The 27,445-nt window shown below is 49.5% G+C and overlaps 3 protein-coding genes across 11 annotated transcripts in view; 1 reads left to right on the top strand and 2 right to left on the bottom strand.

Annotated features, from left to right (window-relative positions):
- Positions 1-38: 38 nt before the first annotated feature.
- GDPGP1 (GDP-D-glucose phosphorylase 1) lies at positions 39-15,884 on the bottom strand. 6 transcript variants are annotated; one of them, XM_033852145.2, is made up of 5 exons: positions 15,411-15,884; positions 15,057-15,171; positions 13,685-13,833; positions 2,486-2,542; positions 39-1,393 (listed from the first exon to the last, which is right to left on the bottom strand). In XM_033852145.2, exon 5 carries the CDS (start codon positions 1,382-1,384, stop codon positions 227-229), a length of 1,158 nt encoding a protein of 385 aa, XP_033708036.1. In that variant the 5' UTR covers positions 1,385-1,393; positions 2,486-2,542; positions 13,685-13,833; positions 15,057-15,171; positions 15,411-15,884; the 3' UTR covers positions 39-226. The 6 variants fall into 6 exon arrangements, with proteins under 6 accessions (XP_033708036.1, XP_019801225.1, XP_073655969.1 ...); XM_019945666.3 differs by lacking the exon at positions 13,685-13,833 and having other exon boundaries at positions 15,154-15,317; XM_073799868.1 differs by lacking the exon at positions 13,685-13,833 and having other exon boundaries at positions 39-1,331; positions 15,154-15,317.
- A 126-nt stretch (positions 15,885-16,010) lies between these two features.
- Positions 16,011-19,209, top strand: CIB1 (calcium and integrin binding 1). Of its 2 annotated transcripts, XM_073799870.1 has the most exons (8): positions 16,011-16,165; positions 16,310-16,344; positions 17,401-17,509; positions 17,760-17,831; positions 18,126-18,276; positions 18,413-18,531; positions 18,619-18,707; positions 18,952-19,209. In XM_073799870.1, the coding sequence occupies exons 1-8, from the start codon at positions 16,115-16,117 to the stop codon at positions 18,971-18,973; spliced, it is 648 nt and encodes a 215-aa protein (XP_073655971.1). In that variant the 5' UTR covers positions 16,011-16,114; the 3' UTR covers positions 18,974-19,209. The 2 variants fall into 2 exon arrangements, with proteins under 2 accessions (XP_073655971.1, XP_004326876.1); XM_004326828.3 differs by lacking the exon at positions 17,760-17,831 and having other exon boundaries at positions 16,014-16,165.
- A 595-nt stretch (positions 19,210-19,804) lies between these two features.
- SEMA4B (semaphorin 4B) overlaps positions 19,805-27,445 on the bottom strand; it is an 87,752-nt gene continuing 80,111 nt past the window's right edge. For all 3 annotated transcript variants that reach the window (XM_073799858.1, XM_073799859.1, XM_033852143.2), the window contains 10 exons: positions 27,231-27,342; positions 26,836-26,949; positions 26,544-26,695; positions 25,475-25,656; positions 25,201-25,351; positions 23,929-24,139; positions 23,713-23,828; positions 23,323-23,489; positions 21,787-21,872; positions 19,805-21,482 (listed from right to left, as the gene is read on the bottom strand). In XM_073799858.1, the coding sequence (XP_073655959.1) occupies positions 20,740-21,482; positions 21,787-21,872; positions 23,323-23,489; positions 23,713-23,828; positions 23,929-24,139; positions 25,201-25,351; positions 25,475-25,656; positions 26,544-26,695; positions 26,836-26,949; positions 27,231-27,342 (2,034 nt within the window). In that variant the 3' untranslated portion in view covers positions 19,805-20,739. The remainder of the gene's footprint in view (positions 21,483-21,786; positions 21,873-23,322; positions 23,490-23,712; positions 23,829-23,928; positions 24,140-25,200; positions 25,352-25,474; positions 25,657-26,543; positions 26,696-26,835; positions 26,950-27,230; positions 27,343-27,445) is intronic.

Raw genomic sequence — 27,445 nt, 5'->3', positions numbered from 1 at the left:
TATCTAAGTAGAAAGGTGAAAAGCAGCAGATACATCCATGAGGGCTCATTCATTCGATTTATTCCAAGGTATCCTCCTCCTTAAAGAGACCACTTACCAGTTCTTTATCCCTCCCCTTAGGCTGAGACAGGTGAGAAGGCATTCATGAAATTGCCCACATGATCATGATGAACAGCTTTCCGGAAAGAGACTTAGATCGGTTACAAAATAAATACTTCTGGAAGGATTACTGCTCCTCCTTGGCTATCAAGGCCACCAGTGCTGCCTGCACCTCTCCCGCCTGGGCTGGGGGCAGCAGACAGTCTCGGATGACGGCCAGAGCCGCCGCCTCTGTCAGGCTGCTGAAGTCCTGGGACGTTTTGACAGGGAGGTGCCCGGCCAGCTCACAGAGGGCAACATTGAAGGCCTCGCCTTCCTTTATCCCAAAGCTGGACTTCCGGGCCCAAAGAATTACTCGGACCCCCGTGAGGGCTGAGGAAGATGATGTCTTTCCAGGTGGAGCCCCCCGGGTCACAAACAAGTTATGTGCAATCTCGTGGTCAGCCAGATAGTCAGTGGCCCGACATACCCTGCTTATCAAGGCTTCCAAGTCGGGCCCTGGCCCGCTTGTGTAAAAGAGGAAGCCAGGAGCTGGGAGGTCCTGGAGCAGATGCAGACGGCCCCCAGGATCCAGGGGTTTGCTTGGGGCCCCCTCCACGGGCAGTCTGTGGGCCAAGTAATAGCCATGCAGGTGGAGGTGGTTCACTGAGGCCAGGCCACCCAGGCTGTTGAAGCCGACTCGGAAGCCTGGGTGTGAGCTCAGCAGCACAGCTTCAACCCCGGCCTGCAGTGCCCCTGGCAGCAGGCGCTGGGGGAGCCCTCGGGTGGGCTCGGGCACCAGCAGCACGTGGCCCCACTCCAAGGGGCTGACATTGATCACCACGAGGATGTCGTCTTGCTGGAGAGCACTGGGGAGATCGGCCTCCCGGTGCAAGCGGAAGAGGACTTCTCCTGGCCGGATCTGGTTGAAGTTAAACTGTTCAGGGTCAAACGCCTGCCTCACGCTCCTGATGTTCTGGGGGCTCCTTCTTTGCACACCTCGCTCCACATTCAGCTGAGCAACAAAACCCACGGCACCAGGAAGGGTTTGGGTCTGCAGCTCCCCCAGACAGTAGCGGAACAGCCCCAGCTCCATCCGCTGCCTCCAGGCCAAGCAGAGGGCAGAGTCAAAGCGAGACAGTGGCAGTGTGTCCAGAAGGCTGGGTCCGCTCCTTGGCCACTGAATCCCTTCTGGCACGAGTTCCTTCTGCCCATAGACAAAGTCAGGAATGCCGTGCCCTCCCCAGTCCTCACTGTTTGGAGGTAGCAAATAGGAAGTTTCATTTGAACCATGTGGAATAGCCATGGGGCTGACCTGAAACCATCATAAGGTGAAAAATACGTGATGCTATCCCATTTCCAAAGATTTTATTTTTATTATTTATTTATTTATTTGGCCGTGCCACGCAGCTGGTGGGATATCAGTTCCCTGACCAGGGGCTGAACCTGGGCCATGGCAGTGAAAGCCCCAAATTCTAACCACTAGGCCGCCAGGGAATTCTCCTATATTTATTTTCAAATAACCTTTACTTTTTGCTCTGATTATAAAAGTAATATATGCCTCTGGTAAAATATTCTGAAAACACAGAAATCACTCATAATTATCACCTGCAGATTAGCATACATTTTTACTGAATTAAAAATATAAAACAAATTCTCTTTCTAAAAATTATATATATTGAGTAAACTTTCTTAATGGATTAAAAAAATAAAGATAAATTACAACCCTTATTCCAGTGCCCAGGGAAAAATCACAATTTACATTTAGCCTCATTTTCATATGTAGGTGGACCTTGACTTTTTTTTTTGCCTGTGCCATGTGGCATCTAGGATCTTAGTTCCCCAACCAGGGATCAAACCTGTGCCCCCTGCATTGGGAGTGCGGAGTCTTAACCACTGGACCACAGGGAAGTCCCGGATCTTAATTTTTTAACAAATCTTTAACTGCTGTACATTTAGGTTGCTGCCAATTTCATACTATTATATACAATGTTGTGATGAACATCCTGTGTATCTATCTTTGCAGATGTTTTTATTTTCCTTTAAAATAAAATCTTAGTAGACCACTGGTCAGAGTAGGCTCATGGCTCAGGCTTTTGACAGTGTGTCAAACTGCCCTCCAGAAAACTGCACCAGTGTTCCAGTGCATGAGAATGGCCAAGGTTTCAAAGCTGACCACTCCTTCGTGGGAACAGCTTTTCCACTGTTGTGTAGTGATTCCAAATGGCCATACATAGAACCATTTGGGTGAGGATGGCCCATCATAAGTGCCCTAGGCCAATCCTTTAAGGTAGAAATATAGGTGCCTGTCTTCATCTCCCACTGGGGCCCTGGAGCCCTGTGGACCCAGAAGTGTCAGGGAGATGACCTGCTGTTGGCCCAGATGGGACTTCAGAATGAAGCTTACCTCAGTAGAGTTGCCTCAGTACAAGTTTGGGTACCCTCAGCTCTGCTGGTCCAGAAACTTCATATTAGTAAAACAGAAAAAACAAAGAACATACAAAACAACATATTAAAAGTCAAGCTGAGTTTAATGAGTATAGAGTTTCAGTTTTGTAAGATGAAAAAGTTCTAGAGACTGGCGGCACAACGATGGGAATATACTTAACACTACTGAATTGCACACTTAGAAATGGTTAAGGTGGTAAATCTTATGCGTTTTTTACCACAATAAAAAAATTTTTTTAAACTCGAGCTAAGCATAATATTGACAATAAAACATAAAATCTTTAATTATTCTATTGAAAGTGAGCCCAAGACATTTCTCCAAAGATACACAAATGTCCAACAAGCACATGAAAAGCTGCTCAACATCACTAATTAGGGAAATGCAAATCAAAGTTACAGTAAGATACCACTTAACATCCTTTAGGATGGCTACTATCAAAAACAGAAAATAACATGTGTTGGCAAGGATATGGAGAATTGGAACCCTTGTGCACTGCTGGTGGGAATGTAAAGTGATGCAGCTGCTATGGAAAACAGTACAGCAGCTCCTCAAAAAATTAAAAATAGAATTACTATATGATCCAGCAATCCCACTTCTGGGTATATATCCAAAAGAACCAAAAGCAGGGTCTCAAAAAGAGATATCTGTACACCCACTTTCATAGCAGCATTATTCACAATAGCCAAAAGGTGGAAGCAACTTAAGTATCCATCGATAGATAAATGGATAAACAAGATGCAGTATATACAAACAATGGAATGTTATTCAGCCTTAAAAAGCACGAAATGCTGACATATGTTACAACACGGATGGACCTTCAGGACATTATGCTAAGTGAAATGAGCCAGTCACCAAAGGACAAATATTGTGAGTCCACTTATATAAGAGACCTAAAGTGCTCAAATTCATAGAGACAGAAAGTAGAATCGTGGTTCCCAAGGGCTGGCGGGAGGAGAAAATGAGGAATTGTTTGTTGTTTAATGGGCATAGAGTTTCAGTTTTGCAAGAACGAAAGAGGTCTGGAGATTGGCTACCAAACAATGTGAATATATTTAACACTACTGAACTATACACTCAGAAATGGTTAAGGTGTTAAATTTTATGCTATGTGGTTTTTTTTTTAACTTTTGAAGACTGCCATATTTTTTTTAAATAAATAAATAAATTTATTTATTTATATTTGGCTGCGTTGGGTCTTTGTTGGTGAGCACGGGCTTTCTCTAGTTGCGGTGGGCGGGGGCTACTCTTCATTGTGGTACACGGGCTTCTCACTGCAATGGCTTCTCTTGTTGACGAGCATGGACTCTAGGCGAGCGGGCTTCAGTAGTTGTGGCACACGGGCTTCAGTAGTTGTGGCTCACGGGCTCTAGATCACAGGCTCAGTAGTTGTGGCGCATGGGCTTAGTTGCTCCGCGGCATGTGGGATCTTCCCAGACCAGGGCTCAAACCCGTGTCCCCTGCATTGGCAGGCGGATTCTTAACCACTGCGCCACCAGGGAAGTCCCTATGCTACGTGTTTTTTATTTATTTTATTTTTATTTTTTTAAAGCTTAGTGGTATTTTTACGGAGGAATTTTTTTTAATTAATTAATTTATTTATTTTTGGCTGTGTTGGGTCTTCGTTTTCTGTGCGAGGGCTTTCTCTAGTTGTGGCCAGTGGGGGCCACTCTTCATTGTGGTGCACGGGCCTCACTGTCGTGGCCTCTCTTGTTGCAGAGCACAGGCTCCAGACGCGCAGGCTCAGTAGTTGTGGCTCATGGGCCTACTTGCTCTGCGGCATGTGGGACCTTCCCACACCAGGGCTCGAACCCGTGTCCCCTGCATTGGCAGTCAGATTCTAAACCACTGCGCCACCAGGGAAGCCCTGATATGTGTGTTTTTTTTTTTTTTTCTGCGGTACGCGGGCCTCTCACAGTTGTGGCCTCTCCCGTTGCGGAGCACAGGCTCTGGACGCGCAGGCTCAGCGGCCATGGCTCATGGGCCCAGCCGCTCCGTGGCATGTGGGATCCTCCCGGACCAGGGCACGAACCTGTGTCCCCTGCGGACCAGGGCACGAACCCGTGTCCCCTGCATTGGCAGGCGGACTCTCAACCACTGTGCCACCAGGGAAGCCCCTGCTACATGTTTTTTAATTACAACTTTTAAAATATCAAGATGGTAAATTTCATGTTATGTATTTTTTGTGTGTGTGTGTGGTACGCAGGCCTCTCACTGTTGTGGCCTCTCCCATTGCGGAGCACAGGCTCCAGACGCACAGGCTCAGCGGCCATGGCTCATGGGCTCAGCTGCCCCGCAGCATGTGGGATCCTCCCGGACTGGGGCACGAACCTGTGTCCCCTGCATCGGCAGGCGGACTCTCAACCACTGCGCCACCAGGGAAGCCCCATGTTATGTATATTTTACCACAACTTGAAAAAATTTAAGTGGGTCTCAAAATAGATTTAAGAAATCCAACCATTTGATGAGCTAAACCTAAGTATTCACTTACTCTCTCATTCACTCATTCATTCATTAATTCATTCAGAATCAATGCCTACGTCATCCCCACTGTTGATACTCTGGGGCCACCTCTTCTGTGCACCCTGCTCCACGTTCAGCTGAGCCACAAAACCCAAGTAGTTATGAAGTAACTGCTGTGTATGAGGCAATGGGGAAATTGTAGCAAATAAAGAGAACAAAGTCCACACATATCCTTATGGAGCTTACATCCCGGGGTGGAGTCAGATGATAAGCAAAAGGAAAATATTAACTACCCGTGGTGATAGCATTTTGTGGGAAATAAACAAGTGATACAACAGAGGGTGACTAAGGGGTGGGATCAGGGCATCCCACTTCTACAAGAGGGCGGGGCAGGGCCCTCTGAAATGACAGCTGAACTAAGACAGGAAGGACGAGAAAAGGCCTACAATGAAGAGCTGAGGAAAGTGTACTCTAAGCAAAGGAAACTGTGTGTACTCTAAGCAAAGGAAATTGTAAGTCCAAGGCCATAAGTCTCGCAGGGCAGGTGGGTGGCCTGTTCAAGGAACAGAAAGGAGGTAGTGTTACTGAGGTATGGCTGACCAAGGGACGGGGCCCCCCCATGAGGCTGGAGAGGAAGGCAGGGGCCAGATTAGCTGCAGGGCCTTATGCCTCATGGTCAGGAACTTGGATTTTATTCTAAACGGAGTAAGAAATCACTGGCAGGTTCTAAGTATAAGGATCGTCTGGTATTTTATAAACTTTTTTCTAACTGTTGTGTGGAAAATAGATTGTAGGGGAGCAAAGGGGAAGCAGAGATCACTTTGGAGGCCACTCTGGTGGCCAGGTGAGCAGTGAGGGCGACTGGACAACACAGATGGCAACAGAGACAAAGGAGCTGGGGATATGGGTCTTGTTTTGAAGGCTGAACCAACAGGGCCTGCTGACAGGCTGACTATGGGGACTGACAGAAAAGGAAGAGCTGGGAGTGACTCGGCATCAGGAACTAGGCACTGCAGTGGCATTTACAGAGATGGAGATGCTGGGGAGGTGCGGTGAGAATAGGTTGACTAGAGGAAGGGAGAAACCAAGAGTTCAGTTTTGATTATTGACTCTGAGATGCAGCCTGGGCATCTAAGAAAAGTGGTGTAGGCAGTAGGACAGTCAAACCTGGAGGTTAAGGGTAAGGTCTGGGCTAGATACAAATTTGGAGTAACATTAAAAGCCAGGGGCTAGGACCAAGGACCTAGGGCCAAGATGATACCAAAAGGCTAAAAATATGAGTAAAGACATATCAGTCAATAGAATCAATAGAAGGTGGGTATGGGGCTTCCCTGATGGTGCAGTGGTTGAGGGTCCGCCTGCCGATGCAGGGGACGCGGGTTCATGCTCCGGTCCGGGAGGATCCCACATGCCGCGGAGCGGCTGGGCCCGTGAGCCATGGCCGCTGAGCCTGTGCGTCAGGAGCCTGTGCTCCGCAGCAGGAGAGGCCACAGCAGTGAGAGGCCCGCGTACCGCAAAAATAAAAAAAAAAAAAAAGAAAGTGGGTATGGTTGTATTTATATTCAAGTGAACTAGGAGGCAAAAACAATACCTAGGAATAAAGAGGAATACTTGAAAGTGACAAATCATAGTGACCACACAACAGGACTGAACCTACATAGGAAAACCAGGAGAAAGGGCACACTGTTCGCATGTCTATGTTGTGCGAGGCATGGGTTGGGGGCTTTCCAAGTGCACTCAGGTGACCCTCACAACAAGCCTGTGTAGTCAGTATCATCCTGGCAGGAAAGTGAGAGATGTGGTTTTGGAGGCTGACAAGGTGTTTGAATTCTGGCTCTTCCATTCACTAGGGATGTGACCTTGAGCCCCTAGAACAAAGTCCATTTCCTCACCATGGCCTCCGGGCTCTCAAGGCTTAGCGGTGCCTCCCCCTCTTACCTCCTCCCAGACCACTCTTCCCTTGGCCTACTCTGCTGCTCACTCTTCCTAAACTTGCTCCTGCTCAGGGCCTTGGTGATTTATGTTCTCTCAGCCTAAAATACCCTCCTCCCAGGTATTCTTCACATGCCTGGCTCATTTAGGTCTCAAACATCAAACAACAAATATCACCACGTCAGACAAACCCTGTGTGGCCATCCTATGTAATGTCTCAAGGAAAAGAGGAAGAGGGAAATAATATTACAAGCAGGGAATGAAATGTCTTGGAAAACAAAAAAAAGTTAGAATTCACAAATCCAAGGGAGGGTATTTTAATAAAAAAATGATCAATGAACAAACCTTTGAAAGATCCAACCAAGAAACAAAATAATTGTTTTGTTTAAAAATAGCACTACGAGTTATTTTTAAATCAGCCACTCAGTTTTATCACTGTGTCAAGGGTTGATCGGGCACAGGAAGGACAATACGCTAACCAGACTTACCAGGGACTGCTGGATGACTCAGAATAACTATTTAATAATTTATGGACTTCCCTGGTGGCACAGTGGTTAAGAATCCACCTGCCAATGCAGGGGACACGGGTTCGAGCCCTGGTCCGGGAACATCCCACATGCCATGGAGCAACGAAGCCTGTGCGCCACAACTACTGAGCCTGCACTCTAGAGCCCATAAGCCACAATTACTGAGGCCCACATGCCTAGAGCCCGAGCTCCGCAACGAGAGAAGCCACCACAATGAGAAGCCCGTGCACTGCAATGAAGACCCAAGGCAACCAAAAATAAATAAATAAACAAATTTGTATTAAAAAAATTATACCTCATTAAAGCTGAAAACAAACAACAATAAAAGATAATTAACCTCGGAGCATGCCTCCTCAGCTTCTGGAAGTTCCATGACTGGCAGTGAACGCTGGTGCGAGACCAGCCTACCAGGGAGAGAATCTGCAGAGACATATATACATGGAAGCCACCTGCCATGTGTAAGGCACCTTATGGAAAGACTCAAATGGCAAAGAACTGATTGAGACTTCCAGCCAACAAGCAGTGAGGAAGTGACCTGCTCAGTCCACTAGCATGTGAGGAGCTGGCTCCTGCCAACAACAGGCTAGCAGAGAAACGTGGCTGTGAATGGAGGGAAGGAAATGCTGTCAAAGCTTCAGAACTGGAAGTTTCAGACATGGATCAGAGAGTACCTTCAAGATGGTGGAGGAGTAAGACATGGAGATCACCTTCATCCCCACAAATACATCAAAAGTACATCTACATGTGGAACAACTCCTACAGAACACCTACTGAATGCTGGCAGAAGACCTCAGACTTCCCAAAAGGCAAAAAACTCCCCACGTACCTGGCCATGTGGTAGAAAGGGTCTTGGTGCTCCGGCCGGCTACCAGGCCGGAGCCTCTGAGGTGGGAGAGCCGAGTTTGGGACGCTAGACCACCAGAGACCTCCTGGCCCCATGTAATATCAATCGGCGAGAGCTCTCCCAGAGAACTTCATCTCAACACTAACACCCAGATCCACTGAACGACTAGCAAGTTCCAGTGCTGGACACCCCATGCCAAACAACTAGACAGGAACACAACCCCACCCATTAGCAGAGAGGCTGCCTAAAATCATACTAAGTTCACAGACACCCCAAAACACAACACTGGACATGGTCCTGCTCACCAGAAGGACAAGATCCAACCTCATCCACCAGTCCCCCCCCACAAGGAAGCCTACACAACCCACTGAACCAACCTTACCCACTGGGGGCAGACACCAAAAACAACAGGAACTACGAACATGCAACCTGCGAAAAGGAGACCCTAAACACAGTAAGTTAAGCAAAATGAAAAGACAGAGAAATACGCAGCAGATGAAGGAGCAAGGCAAAAACCCACCAGACCAAACAAATGAAGAGGAAACAGGCAATTTACCTGAAAAAGAATTCAGAGTCATGATAGTAAAGATGATCCAAAATCTTGGAAATAGAAGGGAGAAAATACAATAAACGTTTAACAAGGACCTAGAAGAACTAAAGAGCACACAAACAATGATGAACACCACAAAAAATGAAATAAAAAATTCTCTACAAGGAATCAATAGCAGAATAACTGAGGCAGAAGAATGGATAAGTGACCTGGAAGATAAAATAGTGGAAATAACTACCACAGAGCAGAATAAAGAAAAAAGAATGAAAAGAATTGAGGACAGTCTCAGAGGCCTCTGGGACAACATTAAACGCACCAATATTAGAATTACAGGGGTCCCAGAAGAAGAAGAGAAAAAGAAAGGGTCTGAGAAAATATTTGAAGAGATTATAGTTGAAAACGTCCCTAATATGGGAAAGGAAAGAGTCAATCAAGTCCAGGAAGCGCAGAGAGTCCCATACAGGATAAATCCAAGGAGAAACATGCCAAGACACATATAAATCAAACTATCAAAAATTAAATACAAAGAAAAAATATTAAAAGCAGCAAGGGAAAAGCAACAAATAACAGAAGGGAATCTCCATAAAGTTAACAGCTGATCTTTTAGCAGAAACTCTGCAAACCAGAAGGGAGTGGCAGGACATATTTAAAGTGATGAAAGGGAAAAACCTACAACCAAGATTACTCTACCCAGCAAGGATCTCATTCAGATTCGACAGAGAAATTAAAACCTTTACACTGGGCTTCCCTGGTGGCGCAGTGGTTGAGAGTCCACCTGCTGATGCAGGGGACGTGGGTTCGTGCCCCGGTCTGGGAAGATCCCACATGCCGCGGAGCGGCTGGACCCGTGAGCCATGGCCGCTGAGCCTGCGCGTTCGGAGCCTGTGCTCCGCAACGGGAGAGGCCACAACAGTGACAGGCCTGCGAACCCAAAAAAAAAACCTTTACAGACGAGCAAAAGCTAAGAGAATTCAGCACCACCAAACCAGCTTTAAAACAAATGCTAAAGGAACTTCTCTAGGCAGGAAACACAAGAGAAGGAAAAGACCTACAATAACAAACCCAAAACAATTGAGAAAATGGTAATGGTAATAGGAACATACATATCGATAATTACCTTAAATGTAAATGGATTAAATGCTCCAACCAAAAGACACAGACAGGCTGAATGGATACAAAAATAAGACCCGTACATATGCTGTCTACAAGAGACCCACTTCAGACCCAGGGACACATACAGACTGAAAGTGAGGGAATGGAAAAAGATATTCCATGCAAATGGAAATCAAAAGAAAGTTGGAGTAGCAATTCTCATATTAGACAAAACAGACTTTAAAATAAAGACTATTACAAGAGACAAAGAAGGACACTACATAATGATCAAGGGATCAATCCAAGAAGAAGATATAACAATTGTAAATATTTACGCACCCAACATAGGAGCACCTCAATACATAAGGCAAATCTAACAGTCATAAAAGGGGAAATTGACAGTAACACAAAAATAGTAGGGGACTTTAACACCCCACTTTCACCAATGGACACATCAGTCAAAATGAAAATAAATAAGGAAACACAAGTTTTAAATGATACATTAAACAAGATGGACTTAATTGATATTTATAGGACATTCCATCCAAAAACAACAGAATACACTTTCTTCTCAAGTGCTCATGGAACATTCTCTAGGATAGATCATATCTTGGGTCACAAATCAAGTCTTGGTACATTTAAGAAAACTGAAATCGTATCTATCAAGCATCTTTTCTGACCACAATGCTATGAGACTAGATATCAATTACAGGAAAAAACTGTAAAAAATACAAACACATGGAGGTTAAACAATACTAAATAACCAAGAAATCACTGAAGAAATCAGAGGAAATCAAAAAATACCTAGAAACAAATGACAATGGAAACATGACAACCCAAAACCTATGGGATGCAGCAAAAGCAGTTTTAAGAGGGAAGTTTACAGCAATACAATCCTACCTCAAGAAACAAGAAAAATCTCAAATAAACAACCTAACCTTACACTTAAAGCAATTAGAGAAAGAAGAACAAAAAAACCCCCAAAGTTAGCAAAAGGAAAGAAATCATAAAGATCAGATCAGAAATAAAGGAAAAAGAAATAAAGGAAATGACAGCAAAGATCAATGAAAGTAAAAGCTGGTTCTTTGAGAAGATAAACAAAACTGATAAACCATTAGCCAGACTCATCAAGAAAAAAAGGGAGAAGACTCAAATCAACAGAATTAGAAATGAAAAAGGAGAAGTAACAACTGACACTGCAGAAATACAAAGGATCATGAGAGATCACTACAAGCAACTATATGCCAATAAAATGGACAACCTGGAAGAAATGGACAAATTCTTAGAAAAGCACAACCTTCCAAGAGTGAACCAGGAAGAAATAGAAAATATAAACAGACCAATCACAAGCACTGAAATTGAGACTGTGATTAAAAATTTTCCAACAAACAAAAGTGCAGGACCAGATGGATTCACAGGTGAATTCTATCAAACATATAGAGAAGAGCTAACACTTATCCTTCTAAAACTCTTCCAAAGTATAGCAAAGGGAGGAACACTCCCAAACTCATTCTACAAGGCCACCATCACCCTGATACCAAAACCAGACAAAGATGTCACAAAAAAAGAAAACTACAGGTCAATATCACTGGTGAACACAGATGCAAAAATCCTCAACAAAATACTAGCAAACAGAATCCAGCAGTACATTAAAAGGATCATACACCATGATCAAGTGGGGTTTATCCCAGGAATGCAAGGATTCTTCAGTATACGCAAATCAATCAATGTGATACACCATATTAATAAACTGAAGGATAAAAACCATATGATAATCTCAACAGATGCAGAAAAAGCTATTGACAAAATTCAATACCCATTTATGATAAAAACTCTCCAGAAAGTAGGCACAGAGGGAACTTACCTCAACATAATAAAGGCCATATATGACAAACGCACAGCCAACATTGTTCTCAATGGTGAAAAACTGAAACCATTTTCACTAAGATCAGGAACAAGACAAGGTTGCCCACTTTCACTACTAGTATTCAACATAGTTTTGGAAGTTTTAGCCACAGCAATCAGAGAAGAAAAAGAAATAAAAGGAATCCAAATTGGAAAAGAAAAAGTAAAACTGTCACTGTTTGCAGATGACATGATACTTTACATAGAGAATCCTTAAGATGCTACCAGAAAACTACTAGAGCTAATCAATGAATTTGGTAAAGTGGCAGGATACAAAATTAATGCACAGAAATCTCTTGCATTCCTATACATTAACAACAAAAGATCAGAAAGAGAAATTAAGTAAACACTCCCATTTACCACTGCAACAAAAAGAATAAAATACCTAGGAATAAACCTACCTAAGGAGACAAAAAACTATAAGACACTGATGAAAGAAATTAAAGATGATACAAACAGATGGAGAGATATACTATGTTCTTGGATTGGACGAATCAACACTGTGAAAATGGCTATACTACCCAAAGCAATCTACAGATTCAATGCAATCCCTATCAAACTACCAATGGCATTTTTCACAGAACTAGAACAAAAAATTTCACAATTTGTATGGAAACACAAAAGACCCTGAAAAGCCAAAGCAATCTTCAGAAAGAAAAATGGAGCTGGAGGAATCAGGGTCCCTGACTTCAGATTATACTACAAAGCTACAGTAATCAAGACAGTATGGTACTGGCACAAAAACAAAAATATACATCAATGGAACAGGATAGAACAGGAACAGGATAGAAAGGACAGAATGGAACAGGATAGAAAGCCCAGAGATAAACTCATGCACATATGGTCACCTTATCTTTGATAAAGGAGGCAAGAATATACAATGGAGAAAAGACAGTCTCTTCAATAAGTGGTCCTGGGAAAACTGGACAACTACATGTAAAAGAATGAAATTAGAACACTTCCTAACACCATACACAAAAATAGCCTCAAGTAGATTAAAGACCTAAATATAAGGCCAGACACTATAAAACTCTTAGGGGAAAATACAGGCAGAACACTCTATGACATAAATCATAGCAAGATCCTTTTTGACCCATCCCCTAGAGAAATGGAAGTAAAAACAAAAATAAACATATGAAACCTAACGAAACTTAAAAGCTTATGCACAGCAAGGGAAACCATAAACAAGACAAAAAGACAGCCCTCAGAATGGGAGAAAATATTTGCAAGTGAAGCAACTGACAAAGGATTAATCTCCAAAATATACAAGCAGCTCATGCAGCTCAGTATCAAAAAAACAAACAACCCAATGCAAAAATGGGCAGAAGACCTAAACAGACATTTCTCCAAAGAAGATATACAGATTGCCAACAAACACATGAAAGGGTGCTCAATATCACTAATCATTAGAGAAATGCAAATCAAACTACAGTGAGGTATCACCTCACACGGGTCAGAATGGCCATCATCAAAAAATCTACAGAGAAGAAGGTGAAGGCCTCCAAGAAGAAGAAACGCTCCAAGGCCAAAGCTGAGAGGGAAGCATCCCCTGCGGACCTTCCCATTGACCTGAATGAGCCCACGTACTGTCTGTGCAATCAGGTCTCCTATGGAGAGATCGGCTGTGACAATGACGAGTGCCCCATCGAGTGGTTCCACTTCTCCTGCGTGGGGCTGAACCATAAACCCAAGGGCAAGTGGTACTGCCCCAAATGTTGAGGGGAGAACGAGAAGACCATGGACAAGGCCCTGGAGAAGTCCAAAAAGGAGTGGGCCTACAACAGGTAGTGACGGGCCTGGCTGGACCGAGGCGAGCAGGGCGAGCTGTGTATTTATTGCATCGCCACCTGGATGGGCGCAGGGACTGCACGTGTAGCCTTCTGAAGACTGTTGGATGAGGAGCTGTTCCTCTCGTGGGATGACCAGGGTTCTCTTTGCTTTTCCGTTGGTGCACATGTGTAACGAGAGAGTGGTCTATGGATCAGCATTTTAGAAACTGCAAATATAGGTTTGAATTAAAAAAACAAACAAACAAACAAACAATAAATGCTGGAGAGGGTGTGGAGAAAAGGGAACCCTCTTGCACTGCTGGTGGGAATGTAAATTGATACAGCCACTATGGAGAACAGTATGGAGGTTCCTTAAAAAACTAAATAGAACTACCATATGACCCAGCAATCCCACTACTGGGCAAATACCGAGACAACCATAATTCAAAAGGAGTCATGTACCACAATGTTCACTGCAGCACTATTTACAATAGCCACGACATGGAAAGCAACCTAAGTGTCCATTGATGGATGAATGGATAAAGAAGATGTGGCATGGGCTTCCCTGGTGGCACAGTGGTTAGGAGTCCACCTGCCAATGCAGGGGACATGGGTTCATGCCCTGGTCTGGGAAGATCCCACATGCCACAGAGCAACTAAGCCTGTGCGTCACAACTACTGAGCCTGCGCTCTAGAGCCCACGAGCCACAGCTACTGAGCCCACGTGGCACAACTACTGAAGCCTGTGCACCTAGAGCCCGTGCTCCGCAACAAGAGAAGCCACCACAGCGAGAAGGCCGCGCACCACAACGAAGAGTAGCCCCCGCTCGCCACCACTAGAGAAAGCCCGTGCACAGCAACAAAGGAGCCAATGCAGCCAAAAATAAAAAAAATCAATAAATTAAAAAAAAAGATGGGCACATATACACAATGGAATATTACTCACCCATAAAAAGAAACGAAATTGAGTTATTTGTAGTGAGGTGGGTGGACTTAGAGTCTTTTATCAGAGTGAAGTAAGTCAGAAAGAGAAAAACAAATACCGTATGCTGATACATATATATAGAATCTCAAAAAAAAAATGGTTCTGAAGAACCTAGGGGCAGGACAGGAATAAAGACATAAACGTAAAGAATGGACTTGAGGACACGGGGAGGGGGAAGGGTAAGATGGGACGAAGTGAGAGAGTGGCATGGACATATATGCACTACCAAATGTAAAACAGATAGCTAGTGGGAAGCAGCCGCATCGCACAGGGAGATCAGCTCGGTGTTTTGTGACCACCTAGAGGAGTGGGATAGGGAGGGTGGGAGGGAGACGCAAGAGGGAGGGGATATGGGGATATATGTATACGTATAGCTGATTCACTTTGTTATACAGCAGCAACTAACACAACAATGTAAAGCAATTATACTCCAATAAAGATGTGGAAAAAAAAAATTAACCGCACCTCCACCTCCTCCACGCAGTAGCTTGTGATCCTCACCTTTTGGAACAGTGTAGGTTAATTCATTCATGCATACATCCAATAAATATTGAGAGCCTACCATGTGTCAAGCATTGTCCTAGGAGTTGAGAGGGGACAAGAGCAAACAGGTCAGCTTCGATCTCTGCCTCCCCCAGCATGCAGTCTGGACGCAGGGTGGGGTCAGAGGACAGCACGTAGGCTGGAATGAGTACAGCAGGGCGGATTCTTGAAAAGAGCCTTAGACTGGAGAGACGGCTTTGTAAATGACCGAGTCTAGACAAGTCACTGAACTCCCCTGAGCCTCTGCATTTCCAAATTTGTAAAACGGTAACTTACCTTAAAGAACTGTTGTAAGAACTGAAGCTATGCAGAGCGCTTCAGTGGGCCCTCAGTAAACGGCCTCAGTAGGCAGAAAGGTTATGGTTATTTCTGGAGAGGTGGTATGAGGGTTGCAACACGTACGGCAGGTGCTCGGTGGTAACGTCTGGGTGGAAGAGCCCTCGTTGGGCAGAGGGGCAGCCGACCGCCTCGGGCCACTCAGCGAGTCACAAGGTTTCTCGGTTACCCTTTGCTCCAAACACTTCCCTAATGCCCCTCACCGGTCTCCACACAAAGCCGCCCCGTCCCCCCCGCCACGCAATGCAGGCGAGGCAAACACGCTCGCCTTCCCCCGAAATCCTGCCGGGGCCATAGCGAGGTCGTGGCACCCTTAACGCCTGCGCAAGCTGCACGCAGGTACGCGGCGCGGCCCGTCCCGCCCATCCAGGAGGCGGGGTCGTGCGGCCTGGGCTCCGCCCTGGAACGTCCGGCCCCGCCGCGGGCCCCGCCTCCAGCTCGCCGGGAACTGCCTAGAGCCGGGATCCAGCTGGCTGAACCGGGCGGGGAGCGCCTGGGAACTTTAAAGGAGGGGGCGGGCCTGGGGGCGGTAGCCGCAGGAGCGGTTGCCGCGGGGACTGGGCGGTGACGCGGCCCGAGGGCGGAAGTGAGAAAGTTACCGGCGTCCCGAGAGGAGTTGGCGGAGCGGTACGGGCGGCGCGGCAATGGGGGGCTCGGGCAGTCGCCTGTCCAAGGAGCTGCTGGTCGAGTACCAGGTGCGTGAGACGCCAGTTCCCAGGGAGTTTGCGCGCGGCCCTGCGCTCGGGCGGTTGGGGGCGTCCCCGAGCGGCGGCAGGGCAGCGGCCGCGGCCTCTGGCCTCGGGCCGCCCGCTGACCCCCTGTCTTGTTTTGCCTTCCAGGACTTGACGTTCCTGACCAAACAGGAGATCCTCCTGTAAGTGCTGTCTCGAACCTCACCTCCGGGATCTTCTAGGGACGATTTCGGGGGTGGGGGGCGGGGGGAGGCTCTGTCTTACAGGTGGGCAAACTGAGGCCCCGCCAGAGGGAGCGGCAGGGGCCTGCCCGAGGTCAGGAGCTGAGCCCCGGAACTGGAGTGCAGGGCCCTGGGCGCTAGGCTGTGCCCTCTTCCCGGCATGACCTCCCCGCTGGCGCCGGCGGCCGCAGCTGTGCACCGTGGAGTCACCTCGCAGCTTCCAGCCAAAGTTGGGCGCTCTTTGACCTCGCTCTACTGGCTTCTGCATAACCGAAGTTCCTGCTCCACTCCGGCAGGGGCTGCTGTAGTTCTGGGCTGCTTTACCTACTTGGGGAGCCTGGCTCCTCCTTTACCTGAATAATACAGTAACCGTTAACGCTTATTGAGCACTTGCCATGTGCCAGGCTGTGCTACGAGGTTGTCTACATTACCTAATTTAACCCTCACGACGGAGGTATGGGGACAATGAAACAGTTTGATAATTTGCCTAAGACTGAGTAGGAGAATTTGAACTGGGACTGGAACCCCCTTCCTAGCCGTGGGCAAGCTTTATGTGGCCAGGGCACTTGAGTGAGAAGATTACTGAGCTTCTCTGGGCAAAAGTAATCCCAGTGGGAATGAGATGGTGCCTAAGGAGGAGATAGTTCAGGGTAGCTGCTTTGAGGAGCAGCAGGAGATTCCTGAAATGAAATGAGAATGAGATTTCAGTTCAGCTCTTTTCATTTGTTCTTCAGGGCCAACTTCTGGCTCCTTCCCAGACCTCTCTGTCCCTCAGGAGGTCTAGAACCAGGGCCCAGTGCCTGGGACACAGTGGGCCCACAGTCAATACCCATTGCAAGAATGGACTCCCAGCCTATATTGTCTTGTGATACATCTTCTCTTGGCTTATGCCTGAGACTCAGACATACTGTGTGTGTGGCTTAGCTCCTCACCTGGTTTATAATGGGTAGCAAGGCAAGGAGTGGGGATGTAATACACTCAGGAAGGGACAACAACAGGTTCCCCTCCTTCTGCCAGAGCCCACAGGTGGTTTTGTGAGCTTCTTCCCCAGGAGCACCGGAGTGTGGAGGAGTCACTGCAGGCACGAGTGTCCTTGGAGCAGATCCTCAGCCTTCCAGAGCTCAAGGTGCCAGCCCCCCAGCCTCCCTCTGCTACTCCTTTTGAGATCATGTGGTCACTGGTCCCCATTCTAGTTTTTTCCCTTTTTAGCCCTGATTTCCTGGGGGCTAGGGCTTTACCAAAATCATCCAAGAGAATTATATAGAAGGGTGTTGTGCAACCTGGGATTCTCAGACATATTCTTGGAGGTTCAAACAAGTTTTATCCTTTAAGAGGAGTTGAATTACCTTATTAAAGCTTGAGAAACCCTGTTCCAGAGGCTGATTGCTCTCCATAGGGCTGCTGTGAAAATTGCTATGCAAAGTGCCTGGCCTAGTGCCTGTAACACGGTAAGTGCTCAGTGAAATGTTTTGTGTTTTAAAATAACCAGCCCATCTTGTCCTCTTTGCTTAGGATGCCTTCCTCTTCCTTCTGTGCTCCCAGGCCTGCCTTTGGGTTAAGCTCTGACTCCTGGGAAGCCATCCCCAGCTGGGTCATTGGTCCTCCTGAGCTCCGTGCTGGCCCCAAAGCACTGATCGTTCTCCCCTCGAGAGCCTGAACTGTTCCCTCCAGTTTCCCAGTGGGGTTTGAGCGTGTGACTTGGGCTGCATCCTGTGGCATTCATAGAGGGCTTTCTTGCCTAGGCCAACCCCTTCAAGGAGCGAATCTGCAGGGTCTTCTCCACTTCCCCAACCAGAGACAGCCTGAGCTTTGAGGACTTCTTGGACCTCCTCAGTGTATTCAGTGACACAGCCACCCCAGACATCAAGTCCCACTATGCCTTCCGCATCTTCGGTAAGAACCAGGGGCCGGGTGGAACACCACCCCTTCCAACATGGTCTTCGTGGGGGTACTGCTTGGGAGCTGGGGGTCAGGAGCTTGGAGCTCATCCTGACCACGTCCTTTCTGGCTTCCTGCGTCTGCTTTCTAGATTTTGATGATGACGGAACCTTGAACAGAGAAGACCTGAGCCAGCTCGTGAACTGCCTCACGGGAGAGGGGGAGGACACACGGCTCAGTGCCTCAGAGATGAAGCAGCTCATCGACAATGTGAGCAACGGGGCCGGGCTCGGCTGGGCCGGGCCGGGGAGCAGGAGGGAAGGGTTGGGCTTTGGCCTGAAGCTTTCCCTTTCCCAGATCCTAGAAGAGTCTGACATTGATAGGGATGGGACCATCAATCTTTCTGAATTCCAGCATGTCATCTCCCGCTCACCAGACTTTGCCAGGTATGACTGTGGTGCTCATTTGTTGCACTGAGTCTGCAACGTTATTATGGGAGGCGGTACCTGGGGTTAGAGAAAGCCTCCTGCTTCCTCTGAATGTAGTAGAGTAGCTCTTCTTCTAGAGGGGACTCACAGATATGGGACACAGCCCATTCCAAAGGGTCTTAGGGGAGAGGTAGGGAAGTTTGGGTTTAGTCCCTACCTTCCTCTGCCAGCAGAAAACCCAATGCATTCTTCTTTTGTTCAGCTCCTTTAAGATTGTCCTGTGACAGGAGCCACAGCGTGTGTCCCAGCACCCTGTCGAAGAAACTTTCCACTGCTGAGCCACGGCCAAGGTTACCCCTGTGTTGCCAGGGCCGGCCAAGCTGGCCCAGCCTGGAGGTGGCACTGCGCAGTCTTGCTTGGGACAGGGGAGGGTCCTCCATGTCAAGGCTTCTCCCCTTCTCACTGTCACTGTCATCGCTGTTTGTGTTTCTGCTAGTCAATAATAAAGGTTTAGAAGTTTTGGGCCTTTGTGTGACACTAGAAACGCTGGCATGAGGAAGGAGTGGACTTCTAGGAGCCTTTGGTCACGCTGGGAATAAGGATCTAAAGCGGACAGCAGGAAGTCAGGCTGTACCCCGCGCTTCCCACCCCTCGTGAGGGTGTGAGTATGAAGGGTAACATGAGGGGTGGAACTCTTCTGTGTCCTGATTTGTGGTGGTGGTTACATGATTTTATACATGTGTTAAAACTTGCAGAACTGTGTACTAAAAGAAAAAAGTTAGTTTTACTGTATGATCATTTTAAAGATAAAAATTCTTTTCAAGTTAAAACAAGAAAACTCAAGACCTTGTCCCCTGTGCCCCATCCCTGAACTGAACTGGGGATGCAAAGTAAAGGGACTGAAGTAAAGTGAACAAATCCCCTCCCCCGCCCATCAGTGTGTTGGTTGAACTCCCCACTTTAAGAACCTGGCTCTGCTGGGAGGTGTGGTTGGCCAGGCTGGGCTGGGTCTGGCCCACTAGCACCTGAAAGAGGAGGCCTAGAACCTCCCAGAACTCAAAGAACTATACCAGCCTCAAAAAGCAACAGTCCTTTGCTTTTTGGAAGGGGCATGATTCAATTTCAATTCTTTAGATTTTATTAAAAAAAAAAAGTAAAGTGCATTTTATTAAAAAGAATACAAAACCCACATAAACTCAGGGCCCCTGTGCTGGGCAGTATCAACATCCCTTAGAGTGGAGGCTGCAAGGTGTAGGGGTGAACTGGGGACTGGTTTTGAAGAGGAGGCCAGGGCAGGTGTGGGGAAAAGGGACACAGGTTTGCAGGCTGGGATGGAGGAAGGCAGGCAACAGTCTTCCTGGAATTCCGAGGGAAGGTGTACATTGTCATATACTCTCTCCTGGGCTCACGCTGCCCTCTGTCTCTCTCATGTGGCTGCAGCCTGATACAGGCCGGAAAGGTCCAGGAGGTGGGTCTGAGCCCAGGGCGTCGTGAGGGCTCTGGTGCCAGTGTGGCCCTCCGGTCCCTGAGGTGACAGGATGATGGCTGCAACAACTTGGCCAGCTGGCGAGGCTGGACCCACTGGAGCCCGAGCTGGCCCCTGGCTCTGCCGTGAGAAGGGGCAGCCTGTGGCAGTAGGATAAGGCGGAAGGTGGAAGAGGCCAGTTGGTGTGGGATGTCCAACTCTGTCTCCAACAACCACTTTGGATGAGCCCTCCCAGTCTGGAGACTGGGCCGGCCGTGTGCATGGCATTCTGTGTTCTCTCACTGTTTTCTCTTGTTTCACATTTTCAACTGTTTTGAAACAAAGGGCTCAGTTTCATAAGGAGCACTGTTCTGCCCACCCGGGCAGGCCCCGATCTTCAGCCAGGCCCTGTGGGGCTGTGGCCATCTGGGGTGGAGGGGCCTTGTTGCTTGACACCAGGCAAGCTGGCTCCATCGCTCCCGAGGGCTGGGCACCGCGGCTGTGTTCCACGAGGAGCAGGGGTCCAGCCGACCCTCTCTGAGCACTCCTGGCCCCTAGAGGGAGGCTGCCTCTAGAAGTTTGGTCTCACACCACAGAGTCCCGGATTTCAGAGCCCAGGCGGACCCGGGGCCGGGGACACACCGGGGACACCTCCACGAAGCTGTCCTGGATACTGAGCGGCCTCTTCTCTGACTCTGTGAAGACCCGGGGCCCTGGGGAGCTGTCCGACAGAGCCTGGTAGCCTCGGTGGTCGAGTGGGGTATTAGGGGGGCCCACGCCATTAAGCGGCCGGGTCTCAGGTGGCAGTACCACTGGGTGCATCTTGGGGTGTACGCTGGCACACTCCCCCTGCTTCAGGAAGACTTTCATGCCACCCCGGTGCCGGTAGAGGAAGAATAAAATGAAGAGCACCATGGCGAACACGAACAGCGTGCACATCACTAGGAACTCGGTCCAGTAGGACTTCTCTGCACCCCAGCTGGCCCTGCCCCCGGCCGGCGCGCTCACCCGAGACGTGCTGATGATGACGGGCACGCTGCCACTCTGGTCTGCTCGGTCTGCCACTGCGTCCTCCACCACCTTTGGGCAGTAGCTGGCCTCCAGCTGCCGGAAGCCCTCCTCCAGTGACCAGCACTGGAACTCGCCCAGCTCCTGCTGCCTGCCCACCAGCAGCAGGTCCCCGGTGGACAGCACGCGGCAGGAGGCCGAGGCATTAATGGGGACCCCGTTGTGCAGCCAGAGCCGGGTTGCCAAGTTGGAGAGGAGGGGGCAGGCCAAGGTGTTCACTGTGTGGGGCTGGAACTGGACTGGCTCACAATGCTTCTCACCTGCAGGCAAAGGAGGCACAGTCCCGGGTAAAGGGGGGCTGATGTCCACAGTAGCCCCAGGCTCACCCACCTCCCTCTGCGCTATGGTCCTCCTGCTGTAACAACAACTCTGGGGACTTCGGGGACTGGGGGTCTCACTTTCCAGGGTCCTGCTTGCAGAGCCAAAGGGGTGAGGAAGTGAGGAAAGGCATTAACACACGGCAGTGGCTGCAGGAGCCTTCTAGGCAGCCTTCTGCAGTGGCTGCAGAAGCCTTCTAACCTTCTAGACCCCCCACATCTCCTCCACCCTGATGGGGCACCTTACCTCTTGGTACAAAACTCCGGGCCTTGGACGAGGAAGTGTTGCAGAGTTCCCTGGCATTGGCCCCCTCGATGTCCTGGATCCATGGCCTGAGGACCAAAGAAGAGTCTGGGATGGGCCAGGAACCCCCACAAGATCGCATCTGCCCACCCTCCGTGCAGCACATGCCCTCACGCAGCCCTGCAGATGTGGGCCTGGGGAAGGGCTCAGGGACCACCAGGCCCAAAGCGGGGGTGAAAGGCAGGCGGCTTCCCTGGGTGGATTCCCCACCCCGCAGGGTTTGTGCCGGCATCTCCTCTGTCTACACAGTATTTACTTCAGTTAAAAGTTACTGTAGGGACTTCCCTGGAGGGCCAGTGGTAAAGAATCCACTTTCCAACACAGGGGATGTGAGTTCGATCCCTGTCGGGGAACTAAGATTCCACAGCCGCGCGGCAACTAAGCCCACGTGCTCTAGAGCCTGTGTGCCACAACTAGAGAAAAGCCCCTGTGCCGCAACGAAAGATCCTGTGTACTGCAACTGAGACCCGGTGCAGCCAAGTAAATAAATATTTAAAAAAAAAAAAAAAGGTACTGTAATACTTCCCTGAATTACAAAAGCAGTTGAGTTGAGCTCTTAGAAAAAGTCTGGAAGGACAGCTCTATCTGTATGTATATACCTGTCTCTTTTAAAGCAATGCACATGCATTGATTTGTTTTTAGAAAACTGGAAAAAAAGCACAAAGGCTAAAAACATTATAAAAGTCACAATCAACCATCCAGCGAGAATGGCAGGCAGCATTTTTTTTGAGTGTGCCTTCAGGTGTACATATGTATATGCATACATGGTGTTTTGAAATATAAAACTGGAACCAGGTATCCCCTTGAGTGAAGTATGTACACTACAAATAGGACAGATCCCATATTTACTTAAAATATGTGTATTTTTGTTTATTTTACACATATGTAGAAAAATCTGGGGGGATATATATTAAAATCTCACTGTAAGTCTCTCTAGGGGGTAGGATTAGGGTAGTTTTAATTTTATTTATCTCTATTTTTTTCTATATGAAAATTTTAAATCTAAATAAGTGATTTTGAAAACAGTTTTTAATGGGTTGGTTGGTTTTTGGCCGCACCACTTGCAGGACCTGAGTTCCCCAATCAGGGATCGAACCTGTGACCACTGCAGTGGAAGCGCAGAGTCCTAACTACTGGACCGCCAGGGAATTCCCTTAATGGGACTGTTATGTAGCCCTTATTTTTTTGTTCCTTAACTACATTCACATGCCAATTGACATTCTCCTGCAAAGCTTTTCATAGCTCTAATATTTCATACTTTACCAAATCTTGTCTCTGCTTTACAGATGGGTAAGGCAAACATAATTTATCGTTTGAACAACACTTGATGAGAGTCAGAAGGGGAGCTGATTAATAATTATTCCCAGACAGTGGACACAAATGAGGCTGTGTGGTGATTCCACAGAGGGCCTAGGGAAGGCACTCGGAGGCCTAGTGCATAGGGTTGGAAAAGTGGGTGGAGCCTTCAGGAGCTCTCACCTGGAGGCCATCGCAGGCCGGTAAAGGCTGACGTGCTTGCAGCTGGAGCCGCTCCAAGCGCAGTAGGGGTCCCGGGCCAGGAGGCAGTCCCCGCAGCTCTGGTACAGGCTGCAGTTGGCCACGGGCACCTGGACCACACCCGAGTGTGAGGCAGCATACAGCAGTCCCTGCACAGGCACGGGGGATGAGAAGCGGGCACAGGCAGCCAGGGCCAGCACCCAGAGCTGCCCCCGGCTGGAGTGCACACAAAAGCCACCCACAGGGGGCCTCCTCTCATGCTCCCGGGCCCCCACATTCTGAGAGCTTATTCCAGAAGCCTGGATCTCTCCATCTGGCTGGGGCAGGAGTCGGGCACCCCAAGCACGCTGCCCGGACTCCTCCTCTGCTCACCCTGTCGGCATCCAGGAGCAGGTTCTGCACGGGCTGTCCTGATGAGAAGATCTGGAGCTCCTCGATGATATGCACCCCGGGGCCCACGCTCACCGCCTTGTGCAGCCAGCCGTCACCTGCAACATGGACAGCACTCAGGCCCTGCGCAGAGCCTGAGGCCCATGTCCCAAAAGCTAGCCCTGTTGACTCTGAGCCTGCACTGCTGTGGGCACTCACTAGTGCCTAGGAAGAGGACGTCGTAGGTGCGCTGCAGGCCAGGGACGCGGTGGACAGCCACACGCTGGTAGCGGGCCTGGGGCTGCAGGAGTAACAGGCGGCTGCGGACCTGCCCATCCATCAGGAAGTGGTCCTTGAGGAAGTTCAGCACACGGTCGGGGAGCTGCAGGGACGAGCTGATCTTCCTTTCCCGGGTGCTGTTGGTGATGCACTGAAGGAGAAGGCGGTGGCTTGAGGCGAGTGGCACTCAGGGCAGCAAGCAGGATGTGGGTCCTGCAAATCCCACTGGGACTGCCGGCCCTATCTCCCCAGTGAACAGCAGGGGTACCTGCCCCGCCCTTGGAAGCCACAGCACAGCACTCCAGTTCTGCGAAGCCGGCGCACTGATCTACAGGCCTAAGGGCAAAGCCCAGGGTGTGGGGCGCCCAAGGGCCCCAGCTGCCAGGGTCTCCCCCTCTCTGCCCACCAACCATCTCTCCTTCCTGCCCACCCTTCCCCCACCCCCTTCCGCAAGCCTCAAGAAGCATGACCACACTTCCTGCTCCTGTAGCATCCTTTTGGCAGTGCTCTCTCAGGACGCCCTGGCTGACCAAGGCTTCCTAGTATAGGGGCATGAGGGTGCCTGCAATTAGTTTCCCATATTGCCAGGGGCACTTCCTGATTCTCTCTGCCCCAGGTCATTCTCTGTAAAAGCCCCAGGAATTAATACCCTGGAGTGACCCTCAACTGCACAGGAGTTGGTGACAAACACCCCAGTGGGACAATGCTGAGATGTGCTCCACGCAGCCTCCCAGGGCCCCAGGGAACGAGCTCCAGGTGCCCACAGCAGTAGCAGCTCAGTGACACACACTTTCTTAGCTCCGCCCCCTCCTCCCACAATCCTGTCCCCTCCTGCTTCTTCCTGGGATTACCTCCCCTAAAAACTGCTGGCACTCACATCCTTGTCTCAAGGTCTGCTTTGTGGGGAGCCCATGAGGCTGGAAGGAAAGAAGAAAGGACTATTTCCCCATGGCCTGTCACTCAATAAATAAATAAGGAGCTCATGGCAGAGTTGGGGAGAGGCACGTGCAGTCAGTGTCCTGATGGGGGACACCCCTGCCTGGCCTAAAGCAGGTTTGAAGCCACCCCGACATTCATGGTCACATCTAACTCAGAAAGACAAGCAGGCCTGGGCTTCGTCCCCACTTTCAAGGTGAGAAAACAAACTCAGAGAAAGCAAGTGATCCCAGCACAGTTGGGGACCCATCCTCCCAGCACAGGGGCAGCACTCACCGCGCCGGGCCGGGGTGAAGGCACCAGGTGGGTTACGGTGTACCACTGCTGCGTCTCGCGGTTCACCTCCTTGTAGAGGCCATTGAAGGCCCTCTGCACGTCCTTCATGGTGAAGACACAGATGGCAGAGCCTTCTGTGGTCCCCCTGTGCCTACCAAGGAAGTGGCCAGATTAGCCCAGCAGCCCTGGGGCTCACGATGAGGCCAGCGGGGCCCAATCCCGGCCCCAACTCATCCCCCCAACCCCGTTCCCAGCTAGGTCCTGGGGGTCCTACCACTGGGATGTGAAGACCCCGTAGAAGAGGGTGTCACCCCATTCCTGGGGGCTGGGGCTCAGCGTGAAGACGTCTTGCAGTACGTTGAACGGGAAGCCATCGTCAGGCCGCAAGCACAGCAGCTGGGCCTTCAGGAAGGACGTCCAGCGCTGCTGCAGGACCCGCTCGCCCCCCTCATCACCCTGGGAGAGGGAGAGAGGGCCAGGGCTTAGGCACGAGCAGGGGTGGGACACTTGGTGCTCCTCGCTGCCCCCTCCCCAACGGTGGCTGAGACAGACGCCAGGAAGAGCCAGACAGACCCAAAGCCAGGCCTGAGTCCATTTCACATCAAGAAGACTTGAGGTGGCAGCCGTCAGGTCCCCTCACCGGGAGGCTAGCTAAGTAAATGACAGCGCTTTCCTTACTGTGGGACACCAGGGAAAAGGACGAAGGGGAGTCTATCTACAAACGTGGAAAGATGTCACGATTCACCACTGAGCAAAAAGAGGAGCTGAAGAATCACATTACAGTATAACTCTTGTTTGTACATGGTGTTAAATAATATAAATACGTATGTATTTACACACGTGCCAAAAAAAAAAATAGCAAGGAACACTCTAACTTCTTGTGGTAGGATGGTGGGATTATAACACCAATAGTCGACAACAAGTGGTTGCTCACCACATCTCTAAAAGCCCTACACAGATCGTTAACAACCCTGAGGGAGTTTTGTTATGATTTCCACTGAACAGAGAAGGAAACGAACTGATTTCTCAGTAAGGAAACTGCCCAAGATCACACGGCCTGCAGGGTTTGAACCCAGGCAGCCTGGCTCTAGAGTCTATGCTCTTAATCACGATACCACGGTGCCTCTTATCTTGTAAGTGATTTTCGTGTGTACTTTTCTACGTTTTCATGTTTTTTAAAATAAATAAGGAAAAACAGAGACATTTTAACTGAAAAGGAGAGAAAGAAAAGCCAGTAGCCAAGCCGTTCCTCCTGGAGGACAGGAGAAGGCCACAGGTGCGGGGCCTTCTGGTTCTATACCCGAGGAGCCTTCGGGGTCTCTGGGATGGCCCGGCCTGCTCACCTTGCAGACACGGGCAATGCGGGACACGATGGTGTTCTCAAAGAACTCAAACTCCTGACCAGTCTCGCTGAAGAAGAAGTAGATCTTGTCATCGTCCCCTTGCAGGCTGCCCAGGCTCTCGGGAATGTAGGCTGAGGCCACAAACGCTGGGTCTGTGGGGGCCAGTGGGGAGCACAGAGTCAGCCCAGGGATCCCAGACAGGCGAGACTCTGTTCTCAGGCCCTGCTGGGTGGACAGGGCCCCCTCCCTGAGGCCCCGTGACAGCCCACTGGGTGGGGCGAGAGGACTTCACCTTGTAGCCAGTTGAGGGAGCTCTCGGTCTTGGTGGGGCGGAGGCTTTGGCTCCGTGAGATGGCTGGGTCATTCCCCTGGAAGCTGCTGACTGTTCCAGTGTACAGCTCGCCATCTGCCAAGAGGACATGCCCATGGGAATGAGCCCTCAGCACAGCCCCTTCCCGCTCAAGGCCCGGAGTGACACGAGTGCTGCCCTTCTTGTTTGAGGAGGACAGAGGAGGGAGTAGGAACTAAGAAAAGCCAACCCGAGGGCAGCCCAGGGTCGCCGCACCCGCTGGGAATCGGTGTGGCATGGACCCACCAGCTCAGACCTGGGGCCCACCCTGCTCCCCTGCCCGCCCTCACATGGAGCCTCAATGAGCCCATCCTGCCCCCCTGACCCCCAACACTCACCCACCACCAGGGCCGTGGACTTGAAATTGGGGTCAAAGGGACAACGGCCCTTGCCATCTTCCAGGAGGATGTTCCCCACCACGTCCTGTGCCAGGGTAAAGTTCTCCATGTTCTGCAGGGGAGCAGATGGGAGAGCTCAGGGGCACGCCAGGGAGTGAGCGGGCTCGGCGGGTGAACAGGGAGGTGTGCTGGAGAGAAGGGAGGGGTCTGACGGG

The sequence above is a fragment of the Tursiops truncatus genome, chromosome 2, assembly GCF_011762595.2.
Source record: "Tursiops truncatus isolate mTurTru1 chromosome 2, mTurTru1.mat.Y, whole genome shotgun sequence".
Classification (NCBI taxonomy): Eukaryota; Metazoa; Chordata; class Mammalia; order Artiodactyla; family Delphinidae; genus Tursiops; species Tursiops truncatus.
This window is presented reverse-complemented; position numbering and strand designations above follow the sequence as displayed.